Source organism: Canis lupus, chromosome 16, assembly GCF_003254725.2.
Source record: "Canis lupus dingo isolate Sandy chromosome 16, ASM325472v2, whole genome shotgun sequence".
NCBI classification, from domain to species: domain Eukaryota; kingdom Metazoa; phylum Chordata; class Mammalia; order Carnivora; family Canidae; genus Canis; species Canis lupus.
Window position 1 is genome coordinate 20289013 of NC_064258.1, and position 11711 is coordinate 20300723.

The 11711-nt window shown below is 35.6% G+C and overlaps 1 protein-coding gene across 11 annotated transcripts in view; it reads right to left on the reverse strand.

Moving 5' to 3' along the window:
* Positions 1-11711, reverse strand: part of LMBR1 (limb development membrane protein 1) — a 146582-nt gene that overhangs the window by 9539 nt on the left and 125332 nt on the right. For 9 of the 11 annotated variants that reach the window (XR_003138965.3, XM_025451563.3, XM_025451497.3 and 6 more), the window contains one exon: positions 1199-1360. The exons of the other annotated variants lie outside the window; for them this stretch is intronic. Coding sequence is in view for 8 of the 9 variants with exons in the window: in XM_025451563.3 (XP_025307348.1) it covers positions 1199-1360 (162 nt within the window). In the remaining variant the exon portion in view is untranslated. The remainder of the gene's footprint in view (positions 1-1198; positions 1361-11711) is intronic. 11 annotated transcript variants of the gene reach the window in all.

Below are 11711 nucleotides of genomic sequence, written 5' to 3' on the forward strand. Positions count from 1 at the left end.
TTACAAATTTTAACCTGGCCAACATTAGGAAACATAAGCACGAAAATCCATACATTATCCGGTGCTTCAGATGAAATGAGATGTCATTTTCACTTCAAGGCACTACTGTACCAGCCATCCCTTCACAGGGTGAATGTAATAAAATATGTATGAATAAATAATTTGAATTATTTTTCCCTTTCCGAAGGTCATCCCTTCAATCACAGGGGTTGGAAGAACTTGGTAGGGTGAGAAGCTTTATTGTTGCTCAGAAGTTTGAAGTTATGTGGATCTTAATGAACCAATCACTATGTAGCCTTTTGCAACAGCTAAAAGCCACAATGGAATACAGAGTATAAGCATTCAATGTCAAGTCAGGTAAACGACCTAATGTTAGGATTTTCTACAATAAATCATTACCTTTCCCTTCTGTTATTAGAAAATTACACACTCCAAACCCAAGAGGGTTTATATAGCAAGATAGTTTATACTGCCCTGGTATTCCTACAATATAAAATAAAACTTATACAAATATGAAGTAAAATAAAAACATATAAAATGTTTAGTGCTAATGTTGAAGTAAGAATGGAAAAACTCATTCATAAGTAACATTTATACACTTTCTAGCTTAGTCAAACCTAAGAGTTTTTTAATATGGTCATAATGTATGTGACTTATGGAATACATAATAATGAATGCCATCTCTCCTATTAATGACAAGAATACTAATATTTTTATCCTGAGTTATCTGGCTTACTGAAGAGCATTATAGGTCAGCCCAATACTTGTAAAATCTAAGCCTCAAAAGTAATCTGTAACTAAGAAATTGTAAGAGGTATCATTACCAAAAAATAAGTCTCTAGGCCATTAGCCTCACCTCACTCCACACCATCATCCTAACAATAAAAGAGCTCATTTTATTGAGCTCTTCTGATGTGCCAGGACTCTCTGCTCAGGCCCTTACAAGAAATATTCCAGTTAATATTCACAACAGTCTTCGAGAGAAGAAGATATTGTCATCATTTTACAGATAAGGAAGCTGAGGCTTAATGAGGTGATTTCAAACAAGAGCATAACCAGTGGTAATGGGTCAGAAATGGCACCTCTATGGTTTCACACAGTAGGAAAAATGAACAGATGAAGATTTAAAATTAATTCAAATGACAAAATTAGAAATTAGCAGAAAGAGAGAAAAAATACCCATAAACCTCAGGATTACCTAGGGCCTTGAAAAGTTCTTCTCGTACAGCAGAGGTGAATTTTCTGACCAGACACAATGTGGTCACAATAGCAAAAAGCAAATTGTAGGATAATACAATATAGAAATTTCCCAGCCAATTAAACCTTCCAAAGTCTCCAAGTAGATCAAATCTAGTGATTCCTGTTAAAAATAAATAAAATAACCCTTAATAAAATCAGGTACAATATATTTAAATGTTACAAAATAAAGTACAAATCAGATCAAATTCCATGGACTTTCTCATTTCTGTTCGTGGGAATCCTAGTTAGAATATGTAATTGTTATCTTAAGGAACCTCAGCCAGCCCTAACCTACTTTCTCCGTGTGTCACAGTCTCTTGGAAGTGATGAGGTTGGAGTGAATGTCCCTTGTCACTCACTATACTTACCCTGACAAGAAATCCACTGTGCTGCTCATGGGGAGAAAGGGCACAGTATGCTCAACTCAAATATGAAGAGTCAGATGGAGTCTGACGGAGAAGACAGTGGACAAACCTTCAGACCTCCCACTCCCCACTGCTTGGCTCCTCCCTCCATGCAGGTCCCAGGTCAAACATCACTTTCTTGGAGAGGGCAACTGTTTCCTCTACATGAAAGAGCTGGACCCTCCATGGCCATCTATCCTAATTACATTTCTTTGTAACACATACTACTTGAAATATTTCTTTTCCTTTCTGGTTTATTTATTGCCTACCTTCCCTACTAGTACTACTACTAAGTTCTATGAGAAAAAGGACTTTGTTTGTTTCACTTCTATAATCCCAGTGCCCAGGGCAATGCTTATATATACATAATAGTTACCACATAAACAAATAAACAACTAGGGTGATTCCTTTCTGGGTTGGCAAGCTGGGGAGTGGGAATGAAAACATTATTAATCTGAACCGGATACTACAGGCTTGTGGAGTAAAATGGCAAACCTAGAGAGGCAGTTATTTTATATATATATTGAAGTTACATAAATTCACCTACATACATTTTAAAAAACAAGTCTTTTTATTCAAAAAAATAATTCAAACAGTCATCCTATTCAGTAATTATGTGCCCTAGACCAAATACTTATTGAAAAGAATACGTGAATGCTAGGATTTCTCTGACCACTGTAAATAATTAAGTAAACAACATTTAGGTAGTCAGTCCAGCGACAGATGATGGGACTGCTGGAAGAGGTACTTGGGGCCATACAAAATTTTAACCACAAAGGACTGTATAAACAAAATCCAGTATCTTTATTTTAGGAGTGGTCTAAGGATTTCAAGAGTAACCAAACTCCACTTCATATCAGCTGACTTTAAACTTAGCTCTCATCCCCACCCAAAGCAATCCATAACCTGTTATAGAGACAGATTCCACAAAAGCAGTGCATAGAGACAACAGAAAAACCTTCATATCCAAAAGTATCACAAAAATAGGTTTCAAGAAGTAGTTCTTCTATGGCCACATTTACACAGGGCCAACGTATTTGAACTTGAGAAACAATAATCTATCTACCATAATATTTTAAAGAGAAGATTAATAAAAACATACAATAAAATATCTTTTTAAAGAAAATAAAGGGACCCAGACTCCACATAGAATATGCCACATAGACTACACCCTGAACCTGGCTGAGGTACCACACTGGGACAATGGTGCCATGCACTGAGCACAGTGACAATGGAAGGTAAGTTATGAACAACGGGAAGTGCTTTCACTAGGACTATCTTGGTGGATTCAACTTGATATCCTGAGAGTCAGGGCCAAGACCTAATATGAAACCCCAGACAGAGAGCAATCTCTTCAGTATATGTGTGGCCCTAAAGACATCTCAGGTTGACCTCACAGACAGAAATCCAGGAGGATGTTGCTATCGTGCACCAAAGAGTACCAGACAAAATACTAGATTACAGGGACTAGTTACAAAGATGCTGGTGTTTCTAATTTAATTTAATCTTTTAAATATCTAACTGATATTGTCTGACTAAAAGATCACTCTGGACAACACATGCAGCTCTTCAATTCTTAAAACCTTCTGTAAGACTGAACAGCAAGAACTTGGAAACAATCACTTCCTTCAACTTCTGTCTGAGAGGTTTATGTGACAGCAATTATTAAACTTTAAATGTACTTTGTTAGAAGCACCAACACTTAAAACATAACAATACTTAAAATTTTAATTTAACACTTATTGTACAAATTTATTATTCTTCAACATCTCTATTTCTGGAGAAAGATATAAAACGGTATTAAAGCAGCATATTTTAAAATATTACTAACTAAAAAAACCTCAATTATCAAATATTGCTATTTAACTCTTCTAGTCAAATACTGAAATGCTCACTCCTATTCAGAAGTCATTTCCTTAAAAGATGAGTAAAATACACACCAGGTAAAAAGCCTAGTTAGTCAAGCAGTGGCTAAGCATAAGCCATATTATCTGGACTATCTGGGAATAAAATACATTAAGATGCAGTTGAAAATGTTTTATGCATAATTCCTTGAATAAAGATCTTTTTCTAGTCATACCTATACAAGAACCAAAGTACAAAACCTCATTTCAGGAAAGAGCTGGTTACTCCACCTCCAATATAAATCACGAGAATTTTCCTTCATTAGCTCACCTGAGCAGACTCCTGTTCTTTACTAGCAAAAAGAAGCGAGAGAGAGTTTATAAAGGTGGACACACTTAAGGATCATTAAAGTAACTTTATCAAAAAATCATATATACTGGCATCTCACACAAATGGCTGACATGATATGATATGGCTTTAATGTAAGATTGCCAAAAAGAACACACATATCTTGTCATAAAAGATAAAGTTAAATGTTCTCTGACAAAACACTGAGATTGGGGGATCTGGGTGGCTCAGTTGGTTAAGTGTCTGACTCTTGATTTTGTCTCTGGTCATAATCTCAGGGTCATTGCTTAAAGCAAAAATAAAAACAATGTATTATAGGGTTTATAACATGGGTGCAAATAAAATGTATGATAACAAAAGCAGGAAGACTGGGAGGGAAGAAATGGAAGTATGCTGTGGGAAGGCTCTTCTACTAAGTGCTATGATTTTACAGTAATGGCTAATAGGCCAACAAAGGAGATAAAATGGAATCTTTTTAATGCATTTTTATCCAGAAAAATGAAGATAACGAGGAAAAAGGGAACAAAGAAGAGATGGAAAGAAATAAATCATAAAGAGCAAGACTGTAGATTCAAACATAATATCAATAATTACATTTGAAGTAAATGGTCTAAACATCCAAATTCAAGAATGAAGATTAATAGATTGAATAAAAAAGCAAGACCCAACTCTACATTATCTGTAAAAAAAACAACTATTTAAATATAAAGATACAAATATATTGAAAGTATAAGAATAGAAAAAAATATACTATGTAACCATAATCAAAAAATTGCTGACATGGCTCTTCAATGTCACACAAAGTAGATTTTATAGCAAAGAAGACTACCAGGGATAAAGAATGTCACCATCATCATCATAATTATAAAGGGGTCAATTCATCAAGAGAACATAATAGCCCTAAATATTTATGCATCTAATAACAGAACTTCAAAATACATGAAGCAAAAACAGAAATGTAAGAAGAAATAAACCAATCCATATTTTTAGTAGATTTCAAAACCCTTCTTTCAATAAATTATAAAACAGTTATAAAATCAGTAAGGATACAAAGAACTTCAGTAATATTATCAGCTAATTTGATCTGACATTCATAGAACGTTCTACCCACCAATACAATACACCTTTTCAAGCACATAGAGAAGATCCATGAGGACAGACCATGTTCTAGGCCATAAAGCAAGTCTCAATAAATTCAAAATGATTCAAGTCATATAAAATATATTTCCTCACTACATGGAATTAAATTAGAAATCATTAACAGATCTCTCTGGAAAATCCTCAAATATGTGGAAACTAAGTAATAGGCTTCTAAATAATCCATGGTCAAGAGATGAAAAAAAAAAAGGAAAGTCAGAAAGGATATTGAGCTGAATGAAAATGGAAACACTACAGATCAAAATTCAGAGGAGTGCAGCCAAAGCAGTACTTAGAAACTCATAGTGCTAAGTGCCAGTGTTAAAAAATAAAGAAGATCTCAAATCAGAGAACTCAGCTTCAATTTTAAGAAAACAGAAAAATAAGAAAAAAATAAACCCCAAAATAAGCAGAAGAAAGTAAATAAGAGAGAATCAATGAAAGGAAAATAGAGAAAAATAAATGAAACTAAAAACTAGTCCTTTGAGAAGATCAGTAAAAATCAATAAACCTCTTGGGGCTCCTGATTCTTGATTTCAGCTCAGGTCATGATCTCAGGGTCGTGGGATCGAGATCTACAAGGGGTTCCAAGCTCAGCAGGAAGTCTGCTTGAGATGTGCTCTCTCTCTTTCCCTCTACCCTTCCCCTAATTCGAGCATCTGTGCACTCTCTAATAATTTTTTTTAAATCACTCTAGCAACACTATTAAAGAAAAAAAAAGACACAAATTACCAATATTAGCTAGGAGTAGGTAAATAACACTGCAGTACACTGATATATCTATCTATACTAGAGGGATAATAAAGGAACTTTATGCCAAAATACTTGATAACATAGATAAAATAAACAAATTCCTTAAAATACATTAACAAACTCACTCAAGAAGAAATTAAAAAGCTGAGTAGTCCTCTATCTATAAAAGAAATAGAATTTGCTGTTAAAACCTTTCCACAAAGTAAATTCCAGGCCCAAATGGCTTCTTCACTGGTGAACTATATCAAACATTGACAGAGAAAAGACCCCAATTCTATAAAAACTCATTGTCTTAAAAAAAAAAAACAAAACTCATTGTCTTAGTCCTTTAGGGTTGCTATAACAAAATGTCCTAGACTGAGTGGCTTACAAACAACAGACATTTATCTCTCACAGTTAGTTCTGCAGGCTACAAATCCAAGATCAAGGCTCCAAAAGACTTGGTGTCTGGGTCCACTTCCTGGTTCACAGACAGCTATCTTTTTCACTGTAACCTCACAGGACAGAAAGGGCAAAAGAACTCTCTGGGGCCTCTTTCATAAGGGCACTGATCCCACTCATGAAGGTGGAGCTTCATGACCTATCACCTCCCACAGGCCCCATCCTAATATGCATCACACTAGGGATTAAGTTTCTACATACGAATTTTGGAGGGACACAAACATTTAGTGGATAGTATTTACCCAGCAAATTGAAGAGAAGGAAATACTTCTGATACTTTCAATCAAGATAACATTACTTACATAATCAAAACCAGAAAAAAATTATTAACAAGAAAAGAGAACTACAGATCTATGCACTCATAAATACCAATACAAAAATCCTAAGTAAAATTTTATCAAATTAAACCCAACAAAAAAAAGGGGGGGGAGGGTTACTATGTCATGACCAAGTGGGATATATCCCAGGAATGCCAAGATTGGTTTAACATTCAAGAATCACTCAGTGTAATTCAGCACATTAACGGTTTAAAAAAGAAAGCCATGTGATTATGTCACCAGATGCAGAAAAAGCATTTAACAAAATCCTACATCCAATAAAAACTCCAGCAAAAGAGAAAAAAAGGAAACCTCCTCAACCTGGTGAGAGGCATCTACCAAAATAAACAAGCAAAAAAATACTACCGCTTTTATCAGGTAACAGTAAAGAACAGAATGCTTTATTGCTATGGTGAGAAGTCAAGATTGTCTGCTCCCACTACTTCTATTCAACATTGTGCTCAAAGCTCCAGGTACTGCAACAGACAACAGACAAGAAAAATAAAGCATCCATATTGGAAAGGATGAAATAAAACTAACTTTATTCACAGACATTATCATCATCAACAAAAATTCAACAAAATCTACAAAACACATACTATCACTAATAAGTGAGTTTAGCAAGGTTGCAGAATAAAAGATCAATATATACAAATCACTTGTATCTCTATATCTCTATGTACCAGCCATTAACATTCTTAAATAAGAAATTAAATTTTTAGGGATGCCTGGGTGGCTCAGCAGTTAAGCATCTGCCTTTGGCTCAGGGCATGGTTCTGGAGTCCTGGGATCGAGTCCTGCATTGGGCTCCCTGCGTGGAGCCTGATTTTCCCTCTGCCTATGTCTCTGCCTCTCTCTGTGTCTCTCTCACGAATAAACAGATAAAATCTTTAAAAAAAAAGAAATTAAATTTTTAAAGAAATATCATTACAATAGCATCAAATGTGCAAGACCGAAACAAAAAATGCATATGATGCAGAGACAAATTAAAGAACTAAATAAGTATAGTGTTCAGGGACTAAAAGACTCAATATTGTAAAGATGTTAATCCTCTCCAGTTTGTTCTACAGATTCAACACAATCCAAAACCCTCATAGACATTTGTGTAGAAAATGACAAGCTATTTTAAAAAGCCACAGGGAATGCAAAGAACTCAGAATAACTAAAACCACTCTCAAAAAGAATAGATTTCACTGCCTGATCTCAAGTCTTACAATCTATAGCAATCCAGACAGTATGGTATTGATGTAAAGACAAATAGCAATGGAAAAAAATAGAGTCCAGAAATAAACTCACACCCATACATACATGGACAGCTGATTTTCCATGAAGTTTTCAAGGCCATTCAGTATAGACTTTTCATGCAGTGGTGCTAGAATAACTGGTTACCCATATGCAAAAACAAATCTCAATTCATACCTCATACTATAAACAGAAAATTAACTCATACTATAAACATAAATTAACTCAAAATGGGTCTAAGGACAGACCTAAGATCTAAGGACAGGACCTAAAAGTATAAAACTTCTAGAAGAAAATATAGGAGATAATCTTAGTGACTTGGGGTTAGGGAAAAATATACCAAAGCATAATCCAAAAAGAAACTTGGTAAATCTGACTTCATCAAAATTAAGGATGTCTGTTCTTTGAAAGATATTGTTAAAAGAATAAAAAGACAAGCCATCAAATGGGGAAAATATTTGCAAATCACATATCTTGACAAGGAACTTTTACCAAAAAAAAAAGAGGAACTTTTATCTAGAATATGTAAACAGCACCCAGCACTCAAGAATGAGAAAATAATCCCAATTTTTAAAATAAGCCAAAGATCTGAATAGATACTTCACCAAAGATATACAGACAACAAGTGACACTTTAGTCATCTGGGAAATGCAAGGTAAGTCCATAAAAACATACCACTACACACCTATTAAAATGCCAAACATTCACTGATGGACTCTACCAGTGTTAGTGAAGAATGGAGAGGAACCAGGATTGCCATGACTTGTGCTGAGAATGCAAAATGGATAAGTACTTTGGGACAGTTTGGCAGTTTCTTAAAAATGAAGCATGCACCAAGCTTTCCATTTCTAGTTATTACCCAAGAGAAACAAAAGCATATGCCCATACAGAGACCTGGATGTGAATGTTCACAGTAACTTTACTTAAAATAGCCAAAAATCATGAACAATTCAAAAGTCCTTCAGTGGGTGATAGGATAAACAAATTGTGGTCCATACATAAAATGAAACACTACTCAATAAAAAATGAACTATTGACACGTGCAACAACCTGGGTGAATCTTAAAATATGCCGGTGAAAAAAAGCCAGACAAAAAACAGTACATATTGCATGATTTCATTTATGTAAAATTCCAGGAATGTGAACTAATCTATAGTTATAAAAAGCAGGTCAGTTGTTGCCTGGGGATACAGGGTGGGGGTGTGATACAGTGGGAGAGGTGTGAAGGAGGAATTACATACGGCTGAAAAGAAACATTTTGAGGTGACATATATGTTCACTATCTTGATTATGGTGATGGTATCACAGGTGTACAAATATGTCAAAACTTGTAAAAAAAAAAAAACCCAAACTTGTCAACTATACACTTTAAATATGTACAGCTTATGGTATGTCAATTATACCTCAGTAAAGCTGTTAATATACATTTATTAGGCTTCAGGCTAAAAACACCCCATAGCATGCATGCCTATATTATTAGTTTATGGCTGTGGCAATTAGATTTAATTAGAAATTCTGTATTTCTATATTTGTTCTTGTGTTATAAGTTAAATTTTTACAGTATTTTTCAGTTCCTATCATATTCCTAACACTATACACGTAGCATAGGAGCTACAGAGTAAGTATGTAAGATATTTATTCCCTTCATGGAACTGACAGTCTCCTAAGAGACTTTCAAAATATATTTCATATATATTTCCAGCACAACTAAATGTCTTTGTACAGTTAAGTAAAATGGGAAATGAAGCATGAATTCCCTGTGTGTCTGCCCTGTGCAGACCACCTCTTTCCTCAAGGAACTCACAGTTTTATGGAGGGAAGAGAGAAGTAAGCATTTAGAACACAATATGCCCAGTGACGAGGCAGATATGTGGAGCATTAGGAAGGGTGATTTGAGAGCATACAGGAGGGATGGCTGAAGGGTGGAGACTCAGGGGGAGCTTTCTCTGTGGAGTTAATGGCTGAGCCAAGTCTCCAGTGACATGTCAGGTGTGCCAGGGAGTGGATGGTGAAGAAAATCATTCTTGTCAGATGAAGTCCCATGTTCTAAGGCATGTAAAGTAGAGCAGTACTTTGTTCTCGCTCAGCACACCCAAAGACCACCACTATTATTGACAGGTTCAGAATGAGTAAGGCTTGGATTGGCAAGAAACGAAGCTGGACATACAAGGAGGGGTTAGGTTTAAAGGACCTCCTATGCCACCTTAGGGAGACAGAATCTTATTCTAATGGCAAAAGTCTTTGAAACATAGAGAGCTGGGGAGAGACAGGATCATACTTTCGTTGTAAGAGAAGCGGGGGAGTGCTAAACTAGCCATTAAATCATGAGTAGACTTTGCATGGAGAGGAGGCTGGAGTGTGCTCCTGGTTAGGATTCTATCTATACTATAAAGGCCCCTGCTCTCTGCTCCCCCTTCCTTTATAATAAACAGAGAACATTCAAAGGCTGACTCACGATCATTAAAAATAGGTAGACCTCAGGATTAGTTAGATTACCACATCAAGGAAACATAAGAGAGAGCAAATATTTACTGTCTACTGTTCTACTGTGTAAGGGTCTTTAAAAAAATAATAGTTTATTAAGATGAAATTCACATATCATAAAATTAATGATTTTAAAGTAAACAATCCAGTGCACTGAGTACATTCACAATGTTGTGTAAATCTATCTAGTTCCAAAACACTTTCATCACCACAAAGTGAAACCCCAGACCCATTAAGCAGTTTCTCTCCATCACCCCTCCTCCCAGTCCCTGGCAACCGCAACCACTAACTTTCTTTCTCTGTCAAGTTTTCTATTCAGGACATTTCATATAAATGGAATATTACAACTTGTGGCTTTTTGTGCCTAAGTTTACTTAGGATCATGTTTTCAAGGTTTATCTATATTGCGCCAGAATACCACTCTTTTTGGTTTTTTTTTCCTTTTTTTATTTAATTGTAGTAAAACACAACATAGAATTTACCATCTGAACCATTTTAATGATGTTAAGTACATTCATGCTCTTATACAACTAACTTCTAGAACTTTCATCTTACAAAACTGAAACTGTACCCATTTCCCTCTCCCCGCCCCAGACCCTGGTGACCACCATTACCCCCTCCTGTCTCTATGATTTAGATGACTCTAGGGGCCTCATGTAAGTGGAATCACACAGTATTTGTTTTTTCATGACTGGCTATTTTTACTCAGACATCATTTCTTTTAATGGTTGAATAATATTCCACTGCATGTACTGGACCACAATCTGCCTACGCATTTTTATCTGTCAATGAATTCTTGGGCTGTTTCTACCTTTGGGTTGTTATAAGGGTCTTTTAAAAAAAAAAAAATACTAGGATCAAACAAGCTTAAAACATAGAAAAACAACCAGGATGGAAGCAAGACACTTGATTTCCTATTCCAAAACCACAGTCCACACTCAACATGGGGCACCCAGTGACACCACAAATATTTATTAACTAGATGCTGAAAGGAATAAAAAGATGCATAAAATATGGTCTTGTCCTTTAAGGGATGTATAGTTTCTTGAGAAAGCCAATAGATGCAGATAAGTGTAACACAAGGTGGAATGCATAAAAATCTGAGAGCTTCTTGTGTGACTAGCCTGTGACCTGGCCTTAGAGGACGAGGAGGAACGGGACAGGCAGACAGATACAAGGACAGGACTGTGGGAGCAATGGGAACGAAAACTCAGAGAGAAGTGTATTTGCAAATATCAAACCAATTTTAGTCACAACTATTTACATGCTACAAATTCATTTTGTCCTAATACGAAGGCAACTTAATTAGTAGTCCAGATGAACTAGAGTATGTGAATTTTAATAAACTAAAGCCAGTGAAAGAGAATGCACTATCCAAGAAGCATCTAAGTGCTCACTTTCAAACAGGTGATCATTTAAGCCTTCTAAATTGGACAGGGACTGTCTGCTCTCTTCCAGAAGAAAACATCCAGAGATGGAGCCTCCTGTCCCTCTATAATAC